This window comes from Microtus oregoni, unplaced genomic scaffold (genome assembly GCF_018167655.1).
Source record: "Microtus oregoni isolate MIOR12 unplaced genomic scaffold, Mior012 000015F_ref0000493, whole genome shotgun sequence".
NCBI classification, from domain to species: domain Eukaryota; kingdom Metazoa; phylum Chordata; class Mammalia; order Rodentia; family Cricetidae; genus Microtus; species Microtus oregoni.
Window position 1 is genome coordinate 24,195,756 of NW_024543074.1, and position 21,014 is coordinate 24,216,769.

Below are 21,014 nucleotides of genomic sequence, written 5' to 3' on the forward strand. Positions count from 1 at the left end.
GTATACATGTCCCTATCAATAAACAATGTGAGTGATACTGCGTAGATTTTTAGGCTTTCTGTGAATCTTGTACCATATATTTTCCAACTTAGTATTTTCATCTAGTAAAGTGTTTTCTAGGTAGATTTCAGAAATAAGACTTAAACTGTTTCTAACATGCACTATTAGAGTACTGCTGTGAATATGTATAAAATATTTGCAGATGAGATAGTTTGTTTAGCATGCAGTTCATCTTAAATTAATTAGTAATTTTTTTCTTAACAATTTCCATGATTTGTATTTAATAAAGAATAACATTTTGGGCATCAATTTTAGATCACATATTCCTGAACTCCCTCCACCCCCTACCCCATTTTCTTGACCATAGAAACAACCTGAGTTTATCCAGTTACTTAACCAACCAGAGGTTGCATTCTGGTTACTTTCAGGTCAGAGTAAGTTTGTAAATATGTCTCTCTTGGCCTTGTATAGCTAAGCAATATTTAAACTATATTTAAAATTACATACTTTGCATTATCTTTTTTCAGATCATCATGGAAAATTAGACAAAGCTTCAGCAACTTTACATTTTTACCATATAAGCAAAGCTGGGCTTAGAGGTGCATGCCTTTAATCTCAGGCTAAGAAAGGATAGGATATCTAGGTTCAGGGCCTACACAATAAGACTGTTTCAATAATAATAATAAAATGAAGGAAAGTTTACAACTTTTCATTTTACCACTTGTATTATCTATAAACAATAATTTGTGATTCATAACTTTTTTTGTCCAGATAATTTAGGACCACCCTACAATGTGGTTGAATTAGATTAAAAAGACACAGAACTGTTTGTAAATCATGGAGTTCTGTGCAAATGCCAGGTATTTATTGTTCTAAACATTCAGGTTCTAGAAAGGTGTTCTGCTTTTGTTAATAGTTTTTGGAGGCGGGTTTTTTTTTTTTTTGTCTTTTTTCTTTTTGTTTTTTTTTTTTTTAATGTAGCCTTTGCTGTCCTGAAACTAGCTCTATAGACCAGGCTGGCCTCAAACTCAAGAGATTCAACTGCCTCTGCCTCCCAAGTGCTGTGATCAAAGGTGTGTGCCACCACTGTCCAGTCTGGCCTGGAATTTGATGCTAGCTAGAGGCTGTCCTCGAACTTGCAGAGTGCAGAGGTCCACTTACTTCTGCCTCCCTAGTGCTGAGATTGATTAAATATGTGTGCCATCCTGCTAATGCAGAGCATATGCTTCCAGAGTATTCAGTATAGTTATTAGCAGAGAGACTCAGAAAAACTGTATACTGCTGAAAAGAGATTGCTTTGACAGAATTATCTCAGCCTCCGAGTGCTGAGGATTGTAGGTATGCTCTGGTGTTACGGGTTTTACTAATGCCCTTATCAAATACTGTTTTGCCTTTTCCCAAAGCATGATTCACCTTTATTTAGAAGTAAATTTTGTTTTCTTTACGAGAACTACATGTTTTTATTTTGTCACTGTTAGCCTCTGGAATTTAGAGTACAGATCACTCAGCTTTTTGTAGCTGTTTGCGGTCTTTAGCCATTCTAGTAATACAGTATTCCCTAACTACTCAAAAATTTGGACTTGAATATTTTTTCATGTTATTTTTTCTTTTCCAAAACCTGCTTGAAAGAATTGTCAACCAGTTCTATCTTCTTTTAAAATCTTTTAGTTTATAATGCTGCTTGGTCATTTAGAACAGTTCTGATCGTGTTTTTATTCCCTCCTTCCCATTCCTACCCTCCCAGCTTTTAACTGGATTTGTCTTCCTTTAGTTGATTGCATCTTATTAATCTTCATTACAGTATAGAGTCTAGCAAGATAGGTAATGAATAAATACGTTTAGCTTACACCTTCACTTATTTTGTTTCTTAAGGGCAGAGAGTGTCCTTAACATTATTACCTAGTTCTTTTTTTTTATTTTTTATTCTTTTTATGCATGTGTATGTGTGCATACATACCATATAGCTCATGTATGTTGGTCAGAGAACAATTTTCAGGAGTTGGTTTTCCTCTTCCACTTTGTGGGATGCATGGAGTACAGATCATTAGGCTTGATGGTAAGCACCTTACTTGAAAGCCATCTTGCCAGCCTGATTTCTAAGTTGTTTGTACAAGTGGAGACAAACATTAGTTTAGGGGGTAATAAATTAGAAACCAGTTGAGGAACTTTGCTTTTATAAAAATTGCTGAGGAGTTGCCCTTTAATAGAAATGGGATCTGCAAATAGTGAACTGTTAGGGGAAAAAAGGCCATCTTCCTCTAAGTGCACTTTGGCTATGAGACTCAAATCATTCCCATTGCTTCCGTCCTAGTCCAAGGCCTGTCATCACTGACTTCCAGACCCTTTTCTTGCTTTAATATGGTTTATTATTTCCTAAACAGTCATCATGATGCATCAGTTTGAAAACATTCTTCTCTAGCTAGAGAACTGCACTGATTTATGTGTATATGTGTTTGTGTAAATGTATGCCAGTTGTGTGCCGGTGCTCATCTGTGGAGGGCAAAAGAGGCCTTCAGATTTCCTGAGCTAGAATCACAGGCATGAGTGATGGGAACCAAGCTGGAATCCCCTGAAAGAACAAGATGAATTCTTATTTTTTTAAATATTTTTATTTATTATGTATACAATATTCTGTCTGTGTGTATGCCTGCAGGCCAGATGAGGGCACCAGACCTCATTACAGATGTTTGTGAGCCACCATGTGGTTGCTGGGAATTGAACTCAAGACCTTTGGACGAGCAGGCAATGCTCTTAACCTCTGAGCCATCTCTCCAACCCCTTCCGTGAATGGCTTTTCCATCCATTCATTCATTTGTTATTTTTCAAAACAAGGTTTCTCTGAGTAGCCCTGGAACTTGATCTGTAGACGAGGCTGACCTGAAAGAGATCCACCTGCTTCTGCCTCCGGAATGCTAGGATTAAAGGTGTTCCCTACCACTGCTTGGCACATGAATGTTTTATTAAATATTACTAAAGTTTTTTTCTCTTCTGCTTTTTCTCCCTCCCTCCCTCCCTCCCTCCCTCCCTCCTTCCCTCCTCCTCTCTCTCTTTATTTTGGTTTTTCGAGACAGGGTTTCTCTGTAGTTTTTTTTTTTTTTTTTTTTGGTTTTTCAAGACAGGGTTTGTCTGTGGTTTTGGAGCCTGTCCTGGAACTAGCTCTTGTAGACCAGGCTGGTCTCGAACTCACAGAGATCCGCCTGCCTCTGCCTCCTGAGTGCTGGAATTAAAGGTGTGTGCCACCACCGCCCGGCCTCTCTGTAGTTTTGGAGCTTGCCCTGGAACTAGCTCTTATAGACCAGTCTGGCCTCGAATTCACAGAGATCTGCCTGCCTCTGCCTCCTGAGTGCTGGGATTAAAGACGTGTGCCACCACAGCCCAGCTCTCTTCTATTTTAAAGCAGAGGATTTTGTTAGTTTTGACTTTTTTTTTTTGAGACAGGGTTTCTCTGTTAAGCTTTGGAGCCTGAACTGGAACCCACTCTGTAGACCAGGCTGTCCTCAAACTCACAGAGATCCGCCTGCTTTGCTCACGAGTGCTGGGATTAAAGGTGTGTGCCACCACTACCCTGCTGACTTTTTTTTTTTTTTTTTTTTGGCAAGGTTTCATATATCCCAGGCTGGCCTCAATTTTTTTTTTTTTAATGAATAGTGATTTGATTTTGCGGGGAAGGTGTTTTCAAGATAGGGTTTCTCTGTGTAACAGCCAGACTGTCCTGGAACTAGCTCTTGTAGACTAGGCTGGCTTCAAACTCACAGAGATCATATGCCTCTGCCTCCCGAGTGCTGCGAGTAAAGGTGTGCGCTCCACCGCCCGTCTATGAATAGTGATTTAATATCACTGCTGTGTGTGACTAAGATGAGAACTTATACTTTTTGTTTTCCTCCCAAGACAGGGATTTTTCTCTCTGTAGTCCTGACTTTGTGTAGCCAGCCCTCTCTTTGTAGACCAGACTGGTCCTGAAGTCACAGAGATCTACCTTCTTGCCTCTTGAGTGCTGGGATTAAAGGTGTGCCTTACCAACCTAGGCTGATCCTTACGTTTTTAAAATATTAAATAATTGAAAGCTTTTAATAAATTGTCAGCATTTTAACTTAGAAGCCCACAATTCTCTGATGCCTGCTCTTAACAAGCAATAACAAAGATAGCTTAGGTTGGTGCAATGCTAGATAAAAATTACCAAATAATAATAGGCTTAAGGCATCACTCATTAAAAAGTATATTCTTTCAGCAGGCTTGACAATTTCTTTTTAATCTCTCTCTTTCTCTCTCTGTATGTGTGTGTGTGTGTTTGTTTTAGCTCAAGTGTAGGTCAGAGGACAGTCTTGAAGGCCAATCTTTATCATGTGGGTCCGAAGGATTGAACCTAGACTGTCAGGTTTGGAGGCAAGCATTCCCACTCAGCAAACAATTTCATTGGCTCCCTTGTTTCTGAATTATTTGTTTGGTTTTGTTGAGACTGAGTCTTCTCTATGTAGCCCACCTGTCCTGGAAAACTCTGTAGACAAGGCCACAAACTCAGAGATCTGCCTACTTTTACCTGCTAGGATTAAAGGCACATACCACCATATCTGACTGGTTAGGGTTATTACATGCCTTCTTTCCTGATATGTTCTTGAGCCCTATTTTCCTAATACTGTTTGGTAAATTTTACCTGATTTGTAGCATATTGAAAAATGAAGTGGGCATGATGGCTCAAGTCTTTAGTTCCACTATATTTGGAAGGCTGAGGGGTAGGCAGATCTTTTGTGAGTTTGAGGCCAGCTTAATCTACAATGAGTTTCAGGACAGTCAGAACTACTTAGTTTGAGGGGAGTGGGGTTAGGAGGGGAAAAAGAGAAAAAGAAAATCTGTTTTGGTTAAATGTTTATTTAAAAATATTTTTTAAAATAATTCATTTACTTTTTTATGTGCGCTAGTTAGTGTTTTGCCCACATGTATGTCTGTGTATAAGGGTATTGGATCCCCTGGAGCTGGAGTTACATAGACAGTTGTGAGCTTCCATGTGGGTTCTGGAAATTGAAACTGGGTCCTCTGGAAGAACAGCCAGTGTTCTTAACATTTAAGCCATCTCTCTAGCCTCGGTTTTTAAACTTTTTATGTGAAGATCACAAAGCCATTTCTGAATTGTACCTTGTTTTATATTCAAACCTTTGTTAGGTCCATTTTAGAACAGAAATCTATAATTTATATCTAAATATGTTCTTCAGATTTTTTTGGTATTTTCTTGTTTGGAAAAGGGGACTCATGTATCTTAGATAGGCCTTGAACTTAACTGTTAGGTACATACAGATGACCTTAATGTCCTCTTCTACCCATCTAATGTTGGAATTACAGGTTTGTACCACTTTATGCCATGTTGGGATAGAACTTTCCTGGGGTTTCATGCCTTCAGGAAAGCACTCTACCAACTGTACTACATCTGTCCCAAGTCTGTGTGAAGGTAATTGGAATATACCCATACATGTATTGGTAGTAAATTGTAATGTGTTCTTTGTTTTGGAGTTATATTCTAAAGCTTGATCATTTGTAAGGTAAAGTATTTTTTATTGCACCCAAATCTCATTCCCTTTCTTTCCTTTCCCTCTACACTTCCTGATATATTTATTAGAACTTAATGTGTGGGTAAGAACTTAATATGTGTGTTTGCGCGCACTAAGTAAGTCATCTGTCACTGAGCTACATCCCCAGCCCCAACTTCTACTTTCTAAAGACTTTATATGGGAAATATATGACTATAAACAAAACTAAGAGAATAATGTAATGAATTTTGTAATTGAGCTGTCTGATCAGTATTCAGATTTCTCCAAGTGTTTCCTCATATCTTTATAGTTTCTTTGGGTCTAGATCTAAACATGGTTCATAAATTAAAGCCAGCGAATGTCACTTACTTGGTTTCTTTGTTTTTTTCAAGACAGAATTTCTCTGTAACAGTCCTGGCTATCCTGAAACTAGCTTTGTAGATCAGGCTGGCCTTGAACTCAACAGAGATAGTCCTGTATCTGCCTCCCAACTGCTGGGATTAAAGGTGTGCTCTAACATGGCCCAGTTAATTTAATTTATATTTGAGATGGCTTTGAATGTATAGTTGAGCCAGGATTTGACTTGAGCTCGTGGTAATATTTTTTGTCTTAACTGCATGAATCCTGTTGGATTCACCATCCACAGGTTCCTTTTCTGTCTCTTTTCTTTCATTGTCTAAGGCTTTTCACATCTTAGATTTTGCTGCTTTTGTTCTTATGTGTCCTCTGCCCTCATCTTACTGCAAATTGATAATTGGAATCAGAGGCTTAATCAGATTGATTATTGCAATATTCTTTCACTTACACTAATATAAAACACTTACATAGGTATAATTGTACATCCTGTCTTTTTTTTAAATCAGCATTTAAATATCTGATCTGGCAGAGAAAACAAATGCTTATATTTATCTGTAAAAGTTTTGTTTTATGGTATCATCTCTACTCCATCTCTTTGCCCATTTAAACATTGTTTTCTAGCCAGGCATGGTAATTCATTCTTGTAATCCAGTACCTGGTAGACAGAGGTAGGAGGAGTCCCTTGAATTCCAGGCTAGCCTGGGCAGTAACATAATACCTACTGTTTCAAAAAAAAAAAATAATTGATATCGTTTCTGGTATGTTTCTCATCAAGGTTATTAATGAACTGCATTCTGAATGCACAGTTTATCCTTTCATATTTGATAACTTTGGGTGCTATAAATTACCTCTCCTCAAAAGTACTTCTTTGATTTCTGTGATATACCTTTACTGACTTAATTGCTTTTTCTCAGCCTTAGTTGCAGTCAATCTGCCTTCCACAAAACCCCATACACTCGATACTCACTTATATACTCAGTCAGTTAAATAGATGCACTCTGTACTCACAATTGTCTCATATACAGACACTCCATTCTTATTGTCACCCAACCTACACATGCTATACTTACCCTCTTCTTTCCCCTTCTGGCTATTGAATCCGTAACCTTGTGCAAGCTAGGTTTAACTCCAGATCTAATCTTATTTTTTAATTAAATTGATTGATTGAGGACTTATGCATACTCAGATTTGGAGATAAGAAAACTTGCAGAGGGCTGGAGAGATGGCTCAGCAGTTAAGAGCGCTACCTGTTCTCCCAAAGGTCCTGAGTTCAATTCCCAACAACCATATGGTGGCTCACAACCATCTATAATGAGATCTGGTGCCCTCTTCTGGCCTGCAGACATATGTGCAGGCAAAACACTATACATAATAAATAAATTAATCTTTTTTTTAAAAGAAAACTTGCAGAAATTGATTCTCTCCACCTAGTGGCTCCCAGGGGTTTAGGTTGTTAGGCATGCCAGCAAAGTAACCACTGAGCTGTTTATCTCATTGTTGTATATTTTGTTTAGGCCCATTCACTGTTCTGTAATTTTTTTGAAAAACATATCTGTGTTTCCTCTTGACCCTAGGCTGTAAAGACCTGAGCTGGTTTTACGCTCCATCCTCTGTATGAGGATTGCTGAGTTTGAGGCCAATCAGGGCTACATGGTGAATTCCTGACTTGTAAAATAATAGTAATAATAATAATAGTAATAATTTACTTTTAAGCAGAGTTGGAGTTTTCTAGAGTAGTTATATATTAATGATTGAAGTTAAATAGGTAAATATGTTAAACTCGAAAACAATGCTGTGTTGCTGGTATGGTGGTGCATGTCACAAAGCTAGCACTAGAAACTGAAACAGGATGATTACAAAAAGTCTTAGCCAATAAGGGCTACTTAATTAGACCCTATCTCAAAATTGGCAACAAAGGTACAATTTTACATCATTTTAGCTGGGTTTGGGGGTACATACCTGGATCAGAAATTATAACACACTTGTAGAGTCAAAAGGATGCCTGCCTGGTCTACATCATAGTTTATTGTTGTTTAAGATAGGAATTTATTTTTGCATTGACTGATTTTTTTTCTTCTTTAAACTATAGGTTGACTATCATCTAACATGCATATTAATATAATTATATGATGTTCTATAATAATTTAGAAATAATACAAATTTTAAATGAGGGAAATAATTTTATTTTTTCCTTTTTCTCTTTTTAGGTGGAATGAACGTTACTTGTTGACTATTTCCTGGTTGCTGATTCGATTCACTTGATAAAGAATCATTTTCCTCTCTGTGGCTGCCACTTAGTGGCGTATTTAATTGAAATCCAGGGATCACAAAACTTTCGATTTTTCTGGAGGGACATACCACTATATCAAATAAGTTTGATATTGCAGCCAAAATGGTGCTGTCCCAGAGACAACGAGATGAACTGTAAGTTTTTCAGTTTTCTGCTCTTTAGAAACCTCTTAGAAGCCGGGCGGTGGTGGCGCACACCTTTAATCCCAGCACTTGGGAGGCAGAGGCAGGCAGATCTCTGTGAGTTCGAGACCAGCCTGGTCTACAAGAGCTAGTTCCAGGACAGGCTCCAAAGCCACAGAGAAACCCTGTCTCGAAAAACCAAAAAAAAAAAAGAAACCTCTTAAAAGAATAAACTATCATGATTAATGGTACATGGTGTAGAGGTAAGGTCATCCTCTGCTCCTTTGGAATTCAGGGCCAGCCTTGGGCTAGCTGACACCTTGTCACAAAGGGGAGGGATGGAGGAAAGGAGACAGGGTTGGAAAGAAAATATTAAAATGTAGTCTTGGAGTCTTAAGTGTCTTTACCAATGTGTGCTATATTAGTGTTGATAGTTTGTCTTGGCTTCAAAATTGGACCTTCTCATAGCATGGAATTAATTCTTTGTCATGTTTGAGTTTAAAGCAAGATGAATATTAGTTGGTAAGTTTCATTTTTTTTTTTTTTTAAAGTATCGTAGACATACTCAATAGGAAAATAGTGCTACTGCAGGTAGATCTTATAATTCACAAAAAAAAAGGTTGGGGACTGAAGAGGTGGCTCAGTGGTTAAAAGCACTGGCTGTTTTTTTTTTTTTTTTTAAAGATTTATTTATATACTATGTATACAGTGTTCTGTCTGCATGTATGCCTGCGGGCCAGAAGAGGGCACCAGATCTCATCACAGATGGTTGTGGGCCACCATGTGGTTGCTGAGAATAGAACTCAGGACCTCTGGAAGAGCAGTCAGTGCTCTTAAACCTCTGAGCCATCTCTCCAGCCCCAGCACTGTCTGTAACTCCAACTTCAGGGGATCTGAAACTTTCACCCAGACATACCTTTAGGCAAAACACCAGTGCACATAAAGTAAGACTAAGTCATTAAAAGAAGTTAATTATGCCAGGCATGTTGGTGTAGGTCTGTAATCCAGTATCTAAGAGGCAGAGACATGTGGGTCTTTGAATTTGAGACCTAACATGGTCTACAGAGTGAGTTCCAGGGCAGCCAGTACTACACAGTGAGACAGTCTTAAAAAACAAAAGAAAATTTATTAGTTTCTCTCACTGAATGACCTTGCTGATTTGACAAGACTGGCTGGCTGGAATCCCCAGCACTGGGCTTATAAACAGGTCCCACCAAATCCGGCTCTTTAAGTGTAGGGGATCTGAACTCAGGTCCTCATAGTTGAATGGCAAACAATTTACCTACTGAGATATCTCCCTAGCTTCGCTAATTTTTGTTTTACCTAGGATTCATGTTATAGAAATGAACTCCAAGTTATTGTTCATTGTCTCGTGGTTAATTTAGTATTTAATTTTATGAGGTATCTACTGCATTTAAGCAGATGCATTAATGAGGGCATAAAATTCCATATTTTGTGATAATCTACAGCATTTCAATTTTTGTAGTTGAATACCAAGGAGATATTTAGTTTTGTGTTCTAGATTTATTTTAGGATTCCTATGACTTTTTTTGTTTTTTTTCTGAGAGGGAGGCTGATACTGTAGCTTACTCTGGCTTGGGACTTTCTGGGTTGAACCAGGCTGGCCTCAAAGGTACTATGATCCTCTTGCTGTAACCTCCTGAGAGCTGAGTTTATAGTCATGGTACTGTGCCCTGACTTCTTTGGATTTTTAGAATCTTTTCTTTGGAAGACTTAATTTCCAGTGCATGAACAAAAATAACACTTCTCTTTTTTCCTTTTTAAATTTATTTATTTATTTCAAGGTAGGGTTTCTCTTTGTAACAGCTCTAGCTGTCTTGGAATTCACTCTGTATACCAGGCTGGCCTGAGACCTATAGAGATTTGACTGCCTATGCCTCCTGAGTGTTAGAATTAAAGGGTGCACCACCACCATGTGTCCCCTTGCCTCTTCTTGATAAGCTCTTGATTATTGGAAGAGGGAGTATCATTTTCTTCAATGATAGAGCCACTGGGAGATTGTAGGCAGACTTTTCTTTCCCACCCTCCAGTTCCCAAATAACTGACACAGAGACTTAATATTAATTGTAAATTCTTGGTTGATAGCTCAGACTTCTTACTAACTAACTCTTACGTTTTAAATTAACCCATTTTTTTTAAGGATTCATTATGTATGCAATGTTCTGCCTGTATGTGTCCCTGCAGGCCAGAAGTTGGCACCAGATTTTATTACAGGTGGTTGTGAGCCACCATGTGGTTGCTGGGAATTGAACTCAGGACCTCTGGAAGAATGATCAGTGCTTTTAACCACTGAGCCATCTCTCCAACCCCCTTAACCCATATTTCTTATCTACCCTCTGCTATGTGGCTGGACCGAGTTTCTTTTAACACAGCATGTTTCTTTTGCATCTGCTTGTGACTCCTGAGACTGCCCTTCTTCCCAGCATTTTCTCTGCCCTGAAAATCCTGCATTGTTCTTGGCCAATCAGCTTTTCGTTAACAGTGAGAACACATCTTCACAGTGTACAGAAGGATTATTCCACAGCATATCTCCCTTTTTTCTCTAAATAAAAAAGGAAGCTTTAACTTTAACATAGTAAGTTTATATACAACAAAAATATCTAGTCCATTTGTATTTGGTAAATTTAGAGAAAATATTCTATTATTTATCTAATCATTGTGAGTTCAAAAGTTTTATACCTAATTAAGTTTTATCATAGCTAAGGAAAACTTTAATTGTTCAGTCTTTAACACTCCCTTGAAGACAGGGGGAACTGACTGCCTGGACAGTCACTCAAAGTTCCTGTAATGTTGGGGCATCCAACTTTGGCTTGCAGACCTAGTATATCTGACAGACATTTCTGAAAAGCAAGGAATTTTGAAGGACTGTCCTACCTTGGGTTGGCAAAGTTTGGCAGATGCCTTTTTTACATCCTGTTAGTCCAGTTTGGACAGTACACTGTCAGCAATTGAGGCAAGGGCAGTTTCTTTGCCGAGATTACTAACTTTTGCCATAAATAAAGCAAGCTCTGTACAGAGGTTCTTTAATGCCCATCATCTTCTTTTGAAATACATTATGGGTGGTGTCAGGAGCAGATATATCTTACTGTTATTGAAAAGCTTTAGGTTATTAAACATATTAAATGCCATATTCTGTTTGTCATTGAAGTGTTCGAAGACTGTCTACCTGTCTATATCTGTTTAACCTTGACAACATACCTAATGTTCCTATAAATTTGACTAACTACTAGCTACTAACTGTTTTGCTTTTGTTTGGATTTTTTGTTCTTGTTTTTGTTTTTTTTGAGACAGGGTTTCTCTGTAGCTTTGGAGCCTATCCTGGAACTAGCTATTGTATGTCTTCAGGCATGCTTGGCCACTCCCAACTTTTTACATCCTTGCTGAACTCAGGTCCTTATACTTGCGTTATAAGCACTTTACCAATCCTCCAGCCTCTTTGTTTTTTGGGGTTGTTTGTTTGTTTAAGGTAGTTCAGAAACATTCTTGTATCCACTTCCAGGCGGCTTGGAACTTGAAAGCCTCTTTCTTGCCTCACCCTCCTAAGCACTGAGATTTATGGATGTGTGCCTCCTTTAAGTGATAGGGGTTGAACCCAGAGCGTTTGTGCATATTAAACACATATTCTACCACCGATCTATATTCCCTTATGTTCTAACATTTTCATTATTTGTATGATTGTTTTGAGGACAGTTTTAAATATTAGTGATTATAGGTAATTCCTGTCTTCAATGGCTGTTTTTAGTACTAGATTTTTCTGAAACTAGTAAACAAAAACCACTTTACTGAAAGTTCTGATTGTGTCAAACATACTGATTTTTATGATTTAAATTTAAACCTTTGTTTTGTTGGAGTAGAGTCTCTTGGGAGGCCAGGTTCCTATAACTCAAAAGAGTGCTGGGATCATACTAAAGTCATACCAGGTTTTAGTAATTGTTGATAAAAGAATTAAGTAACTATATATTAGTTAACTTGTTGCTGTGACAAAATTCCTGTTAAAAACAGTATAAGGAAGGATTTAACTCACAATCTGAGGCATAATGCATCTGGGAAGGTGGGATAGTGAGTAGTCACATTGTATCTGCAGCCACAGAGCAGAGAGGTGCGAATGGCAGCTGCTGCTTAGTCAAAGACACTAGCACATGAGGTGTGGCCACCTACATTTATAGTAGTTCTTTGCTGTTTGTTTAAACCTTTCCAAAAACAAAAATACACCCAAAAGGTGTGCTTCTGTGGTGATTCTAAATTCTTTTCAGTTGATGGTGAAAATTGACCATCATATTAGGTGATGATAATTGAGATATAAGAATGGATCATGTTTTTTGATTGACTATTTAAAAGAATTTCAAGATGACATATACTTAGTGAATGTTACTGCAGTTAGGAGGTGGAAGCTGGATTCAGTGTCAGAATCTTTAAAGTCCCTGATATAGGCAGAAGTTTCTGTCTCTCCCACCAGTTCCCAAATAGCTGATACATGCTTAATATTATAAATGCTTGGCCAATAGCTGAGGCTTATTACTAACTAGCTCTTACGACTTAAATTAACCCATTTCTATTAATATATGTATTGCCACATGGCTTATGGCTTTACTTGACTCCAGCATGTGTTGCTCTCTCTGTTTCCTGGTGACTCCTCTGGTTCTGTCCTTCTTCATCCCAGCATCCTTAGTTTGGTTGTCTCACCTATACTTCCTGCCTAACTACTGTTGGGGTCCAGTGCTAGCCCGGACCATAAATTATTTCTCTCTGGACCATACCCCAACGTAAACTATCTTTCTCTGGACCGGCATGGACGCGCGGGAATAAAGACACAACTCACATGGCTTTATCGGGAGGGTGATTCTCCATGGTCCCTCATGATATCCTGAGTTCACATGCTGAACAATTCCTCTTGCTTTATTCTTCAAAAAGCCTTATATATCAAAACATAAACTGAGGGGTAAATACATTAGCATTCTGTCTCTTAGGTAACCAGGTGAATGGCTTTTAGTCACGTCCACATCTACCTATCTGCTCTCTATGCTAGCTAGCATGAAGGCTTGAATCGGCATCTCTATCAGGTATCCTCCAAATTACAAAAAAAAAGGAGCAAAACATCTTGACCTTTTGTTAGGTTAGCGACAGCCTGTCTGGAAAGTTACTTGACTGCTCCGGATACTAGCCATGGCCCAAGAACTTGGCTGTCACACCATGTAGAAATATGGGCCTACAAACTACGAGGCAATAAGCTTTTTATTAGACCAATCACAGTGACATATTCACATAGTGGAAAGGAATATTGCACTGCTCCCAGGTCTCTGGTAAATGTAACTGTTTGTTCCATAGTGAAAGTGAAGGTTCATTTGCCCTTCATAGTAACCTCTCTGTGACTTGTATTCACCTTAACATTCAATAGTAGTTGAATTATGAACTGCTTTTTTGAATTAAATATTGTATGACATGAAGGAATGACCTTATAACCCTTTTATCATAATTCTTAGGGCCTATTACGTTGGACTAGAATATAATAAACAGGCCAGAAACTTGTCACACCTGTGCTTCCCCTTCTCTAAGACTCAGCGGAAAGCTGTAACATATTTAAGAAAATATTTAATTAGAGTGATGGCTCAGTGACTCAGTGCCAGTTGCACCACAGTGTTGACAGTTCAGATCCCCCTGAACTGATAGAGAATCAACTCCCAAAAGTTCTTTTGATTTTCACCCACCTGATCTGACCCCCACCATGTCCTCACCCCACATAGACAGATGATAGTAAAAAATAAAATGAAATAAGTTTTTTCATCTTCTCTGTTAATACATGTATGGAAATTGTCTTTGAGTCAAATAGTTCAGTCTCAGCATAATAACCCTAGCTCTTGTTGAGACAGTATCATGTTTTGGGCTACACTAAGCTTCATAGTGAGATCCTACTTCAAAGGAAAAAAAAACTACCAGCTTATTTCATTGATTGCATTTTAATTTGTCTTCATGTTGTCTCTCAAGGTTATGGAATTTCATCAAGTGGTTCCAGGTCAGCTAGGACAATGTGGTTTAACCTTGTCTTAAAAAAAAAAAAAAGAGGCATAGGTTTTAGGTAGATTATCTCTAGAAGAACATATAAAATACAGCAGTGGTTGCCTGTGATGAAATATTGGAGGTCAATGGCAGATATGAATCTCTTGGGGAGGGCTGGGGATATAGTGTGCGTGAATCCTTGGATTTGATTTCCAGTGCCTTGAATTTGGCCAGGTGACCGAGTCAAAAATTCAGGGTCGTCCCACTTAGGTAGTTCCTGGCCAGCCTGGTATACACAAAACCCAGTTTTTTGTTTGTTTGTTTTTGATTTTTTTTTGGTTGGTTTTTTTGTTTTGTTTTTTAAAAGATTTATTTATTATGTATAGTGTTTTGTCTGCTTGTATGCCTGCAGGCCAGAAGAGGGTACCAGATCTTATTAGAGATGGTTGTGAGGCATCATGTGGTTGCTGGGAATTTGAACTCAGGACTTCTGGAAAGAGCAGGCAGTGTTCTTCTTAACCGCTGAGCCATCTCTCCAGCCCCCACAAAACCCTGTTTTATAAAAATAGGGAGGCCCAGGCATAGTTGCACAAGTCTTTAATTCAGCCCGCAGAGACAGGCATACATACCTCTGTAAATTCAAGCCAAGACAAAGACCCATTTTCTTTTTTGGTTTTTTGAGACAGGGTTTCTCTGTGTAGCTTTGGTGCCTGTCCTGGAACTAGCTCTTGTAGACAAGTCTGGCCTTGAACTCACAGAGATCTGCTTGCCTCTCCTTCCTGAGTGCACCATCACCACCTGGCTTTAAGACCCAATTTCAAAAGAAAAGAATACATAAAATGGGGTACAAGATGTAATGATACTATTACTATATGTGTATATTTAATTTTTGCTTAAGCCCATGGTAGTGACTTGGGAAGGGGGGTACTTTTGTAGACCAGGCTGACTTCAGACTCACAGAGATCTACCTGCTTCTGCCTCCTGAGTGCTGGGATTAAAGGCTTGCACCACCCAGCTGGTATTAACTTTTTAATTATATGTGTTAGTTTAAAGTCTTAAAGAAGAATTCTAAATTAACCTTTTCTCTGATTTTTGTAACTAAAGGCTCAGAATAATTGAGAAATGCTGAAGTAGGAGAGCAGGGATGCTTGCCTATATTCTGTCAGGACAGAATGAAAGAGAAGCATAAAAAGACATCATTTTAAGCCATTTCAGCTTTTCTGCCTTTGAATTATAATTCTATATTAGTCTCACTCTAAGACAGTAGACTGTAGCTTGTGAAGTTTTAGTCCATTGCAATGGTTTAGAATTATTTCTAATACTACAACACTTTCGGGGGGGTGGTGTTGTGCCTGAGATGTATGTTTATAATGTATGCATGAGTGTCTACTGGAAACAGAAAGACTTTGCATGTCCTCCTCTTACTCTGTTTGTTTGAACAGCAAGGTCTTGTTCTGAACCTGGAGCTGTAATACTTTGGTTAGTTAGGAAGCCAGCAAGCCCTAGAGAGCCTCCTGCCTCCACCCACCTTAGTGCTAGGTCCATAGACTTGCCCAGAACATTCAGTCTCATACATGAGTTCTGGGGACATAAACTACAATCTCATGCTTGCACAGTAAAGCACTTGTAACCACTGAGCCATCTCTCCATATCCTTAACTATACTTTTATCAAAACATTCTAAACCAGGCATGGTGGCACATGCCTTTAATTCTAGTACTTGATAGGCAGAGACAAGTGTATCTCTGAGTATGAGGACAGCCTGGTCTACAAAGCAAGGTCAGGATAGCCAGAGATACACAGAGAAACTGAGTTCTAATCTCCAGTGCTTGAGCTTTGTATATCAAATATTAGGAGAAGGTGAATGTGAACAGTAGCAAAACTGAGGGTTACTTTTGCCAACTGATAGCTAGGTATAGAAATATATCTTTAGCTGTGGAATGTCCACAATTTATAAGCTAAGCAGTAAGTTAGAAACTTATTAAATGTCAAGGTCTGGGAATGTAGCTCAGAGGTACTTACCTGGTATGCACAGTGTCCTGAGTTCAGTCCCTAGCATCTGGGGGGTGGGGGGGCAAAAACAGAAATGTCCAAAAATAATACAGATTAATTGTGACCGTGGCTAATGATTCAGAACCTTTGGAGATGATCCATTTTCCCCCCAGAAAGATGTGTATAATTTAGAAGGAAGTATTATTTTTAATGAGCCAGGTGGTCGTGGCACAAGCCTTTAATCCCAGCACTTGAGAGAGGCAGAGGCAGGTGGATCTTTGTGAGTTTGAGGCTGGCCTGGTCTACATAATGAAGACAGCCAAGGCTATCAGGGAAACCCTGTCTCAAGAAACAAACAACAATAAAACCCCCAAGATTTTATAAGTGTATTTCCTCAAATAGAAGCGAAGTGTTTTTAGGACTCATTTGAATTTATTTTCTTTCAGAAATCGAGCTATAGCAGATTATCTTCGTTCAAATGGCTATGAAGAGGCATATTCTGTTTTTAAAAAGGAAGCTGAATTAGATATGGTATGCTTGACCTTTTGAACAGTCTTCTAATTATTCATAGTATAGTTAATGGGTGTGTTTTACTTAAGTTTGCAGTAGTTAGGTCAATTCAGCTATTCAACTCTTGCCACTTTTTTCTTAAGATCTACTTAGCATTGAACTTAATTTTCTTACTTTTTTGTATGATAAGATATTTAATGTTTAGACTTAGCTGTCATGGTTAAGCCATTTGTTTTTTTAAAGATCTTGTTTTTTCTCCTAGAATGAAGAATTAGATAAAAAGTATGCTGGTCTTTTGGAAAAGAAATGGACATCTGTTATTAGATTACAAAAAAAGGTAACTACATCTTCTTTAGTTGTTGTGGTCAGTGTGCTGTTACAGATTTTCTGAAAACATTACCATGAATTATTAATCTTTTGATACTCATATCTGAGTATCATACATTCCCTTTGCTTCGTGAAAACTTTCGTTTTAAGGTCATACAGCCTATAGTAATGCTGTTGGTTGAATCCGCATTGTCCTGACTGAGAAATTGAATGAGAAATCATTTGTGCCCTGGAAAAAGAGTACTAAATGTGGTCATGTGGTCTCACATGTACCATTTTTACCTGTTTTGTTTTGTTTTGTTGCCTGAAAGATAAGTAACATACTATTCCATTTCTAAAATATATATTCTTCACATTAAAAGTTAGACTAATACAAGCCCAGCTATATTAAAGTCATTGACAAGTTATCAGTGCCTGGTTCAGTAAATGTTAGCTTTTGTTGTGAGTATTACTATCTTTTTTTAAAAAATATTTATTTATTATGTATGCAATATTCTGTGTGTATGCCTGCAGGCCAGAAGAGGGCACCAGACCCCATTACAGATCATTGTGAGCCACCATGTGGTTGCTGGGAATTGAACTCAGGACCTTATGAATAGCAGGCAATGCTCTTAACCTCTGAGCCATCTCTTCAGCCCCCGAGTATTACTATCTTTAAACATAAATAATAAACTGGTATAGGGGAAAAAACACTAAAAATGATAGGTGTAAAGGGAGCAAGGCAAATACGTTGATCTACTCTGTTAATAAATATAAATAAAAACTGTCTTTGAATGAAATAGTTCAGGCTGGGCATAGTAACCCCAGCGCTTAGGAGCTGAGAAAGGAAAATTATAAGTTCTGGGTTACCTTAAGCTTCCTAGTGAGAAACTACCTAAAAGCAAATAAAACTCAAATATGTTATAGATTGCATCTTTATTTAACTTCATGTTCCCTCACCAAGGTTATGGAATTAGAATCAAAACTAAATGAAGCAAAAGAAGAATTTACGTCGGGTGGTCCTCTTGGTCAGAAACGAGACCCAAAAGAATGGATTCCCCGTCCACCCGAGAAATATGCGTTGAGTGGTCATAGGAGTCCAGTCACTCGAGTTATTTTCCATCCTGTGTTCAGTGTTATGGTCTCTGCTTCAGAAGATGCTACAATTAAGGCAAGTTCTTTTTGTTTGTTCCTTTATGGGTTTTTGTTTTGTTTTGAGAAACAGTTTTGGCTATCACACTGGCCTTGAACTCACAGATAGCCTCCAGCCTCTTGGTCGCAGCCTTGGGTCACCACACCCAGGTAAGGGAAATTCTGTGGGTTTCTGTTTATTTTTGTTTTTTGAGACAGGATTTCTCTGTGTTGTTTTGGTGCCTGTCTTGGAACTAGCTCTTACCAACCAGGCTGGCCTTGAACTCACAGAGGTCTACTGGTCTCTGCCTCCCAATGCCGGGATTAAAGGCAAGCCTTTTCTTAAAGGCCGACTTGAGGTAAATTAGGTGAAAGAAATGCTTTCAGGAACTCACCAAGGCCAGCTGGACTGGGTCTGAAAAAGCATGGGATAAAACCGGACTCACTGAACACAGCAGACAATGAGGACTGCTGAGAAGTCAAGAACAATGGCACTGGGTTTTTATCCTACTGCATGTACTGGCTTTGTGGGAGCCTAGGCTGTTTGGATGTTCACCTTACTAGACCTGGAAGGAGGTGGGAGGTCCTTGGACTCCCCACAGGGTAGGGAACCCGGTCTGCTCTGCAGGCTGATGAGAGAGGGGGAGTTGATTGGGGGAGGGGGAGGGATATGGGAGGCGGTGGCAGGGAAGAGACAGAAATCATAAATAAATAAACAAACAAAAAAGAAAAGAAAAAATAGATTTCACACAGGGAGCTCTCACTTTATCTCTGTGGTACTGGGGAAATGACTCAGTGGTTAAAAGCACTGCCTGCTCTTCCAGAGGTCCTGAGTTCAATTCCCAGCAACCACATGATGGCTCACAACCATCTGTAATGAGATTTGTTGTCTTCTGGACTGTAGGCATACATGGATACAGAATATTGTGTACATAGTAGAGAAATAAATCTTCAAAAAAAGAAACAGATGTGATAATAAAATCACTAAGTCCTCCTTTTATTTGCTTTTCATAAGTTTTATTACCTGGGGTAACTACAGTCTAAAATATCAGTATAGTAGGATATTTTGTGAGAGAGAGCACATTTACATATTACACTGTATTATTATGATTATTTTTCAACTGGTTATTGATATTAAAATGTTACTTAAAGGATTAAAGGCAGTGGTGGTGCATGCCTTTAATCCCAGCACTTGGGAGGCAGAGGCAGGTGGATCTCAGTTAGTTTGATGCCAGCCTGATCTACAGGAGTTCCAGGACAGGCTCCAAAGCTACACAGAGAAACCCTGTCTCGAAAAACAAACCAAAAAAAAAAAGCAAAACAAAAACTTTGTAATATAAATTCATAAATACATCTGTATAGTAAAAATACATAGTGTGTGTGTGTATATATATATATATATATATATATATATATATATATATATTGATGCTACCTGTTGTTTTTAGGTTCACCTGTAGTCTTCGAAATGTGTCACTCATGAATAAGGGGAGACTGCTGTAATAGTCATAGTCTCTGTGCTTTAAAAAAGCAAAGTCAGAAAGAAAAACCACATCATTGGTAGTAGTTTTTTTTTTTTTTTTGAATATTTATATTTATAGCAAGTTTTAGGATTGACTCCAAAGCTACTGAGAAACCCTGTCTGGAAGAACCAAAAGAAAAGAAAAAAATGAGTTCCAGAACAGCCAGGACTTAAAAAACAGACAGATTTTTTAAAAAAAATCTTTAAAATTTAAAAACTGAATCTGGCCGGTGGTAGTGCACACACCTTTAATTCCAGTTCTTGGGAGGCAGAGGTGAGTGGAAATTTGTGAGTTTGAGGCCAGCCTGGTTTACAGGGCTACACAGAAAAACTCTATTGAAAAACAAAACAAAATTGATTTCAATCAAACTACAATTTGACCACCAGAACAAAGATTTAGTATGTTATTGAGTGATACCTCTTTGTAATATTGATTCTTGGTAACTCAATTTCTGTTTTAGAAAAAAAAAATGTCCTCTCAGAATGAGACTTTTCCACATGAAATGTTTTTGTTAATCATTAACATTTGATTGAGCAGTAGTTTGTGTAGTTTATAAATTTTTCCTTAGTTCCTTAAATATCTACATTCTACTGCTCTAGTTGAATTGAGAACTTAAATCAGTTCACTGTTCTACGTACAAATGCCTATCATTGTCCCAACACATCTTTCCTGTAATTGAATTCCCTTACTTATTTCTACTGCTTACTCTCAGACTAGTGTGCTTTGACTCTCTGTACCTTCTCATTAGCATAATTAGGTGGTGGATTCCTAGCATATGTGACACTGAAGGTCTACTTGGATAATTGGCGCTCAATTTCTCTATTGAGAAAGACCAGTTTGTACTTGAAGATTTGATATTTCCAACAGATTATTATTTGTTATTTGTTAATTAGCCAGTAAGGTGCCAGACTAAGCTGCTGGGTGTAAATATAAAATGAGGACGTGATGGGTTGGTGTTGACCATTTTTCTCTTCACTTGACAGGTGTGGGACTATGAGACTGGAGATTTTGAACGAACTCTCAAGGGGCACACAGACTCTGTACAGGACATTTCCTTTGACCACAGTGGCAAGCTTCTGGCTTCCTGTTCTGCAGACATGACAATTAAACTATGGGATTTTCAGGGCTTTGAATGCATTAAAACCATGCATGGTAAGGAGTAGAGGACGGTGCTTTAATTTTTGGCAGGGCACTTGAAAAAAGAAATAATTTGCTACGTGTGTATAGGTACCCTGCACTTAACTCCTAGT

General features: G+C 38.3%; 1 protein-coding gene across 3 annotated transcripts in view; it reads left to right on the plus strand.

Annotated features, from left to right (window-relative positions):
- The window catches only part of Pafah1b1 (platelet activating factor acetylhydrolase 1b regulatory subunit 1), a 48,265-nt gene that overhangs the window by 14,586 nt on the left and 12,665 nt on the right, over positions 1–21,014 (plus strand). For 2 of the 3 annotated variants that reach the window (XM_041665834.1, XM_041665836.1), the window contains exons 2-6: positions 8,084–8,300; positions 16,741–16,825; positions 17,067–17,141; positions 18,075–18,281; positions 20,748–20,916. In XM_041665834.1, the coding sequence (XP_041521768.1) occupies positions 8,269–8,300; positions 16,741–16,825; positions 17,067–17,141; positions 18,075–18,281; positions 20,748–20,916 (568 nt within the window). In that variant the 5' untranslated portion in view covers positions 8,084–8,268. Of the gene's footprint in view, positions 1–8,083; positions 8,301–16,740; positions 16,826–17,066; positions 17,142–18,071; positions 18,282–20,747; positions 20,917–21,014 lie in introns of those variants that run through there. The other variant, XM_041665837.1, reaches the window with a different exon arrangement.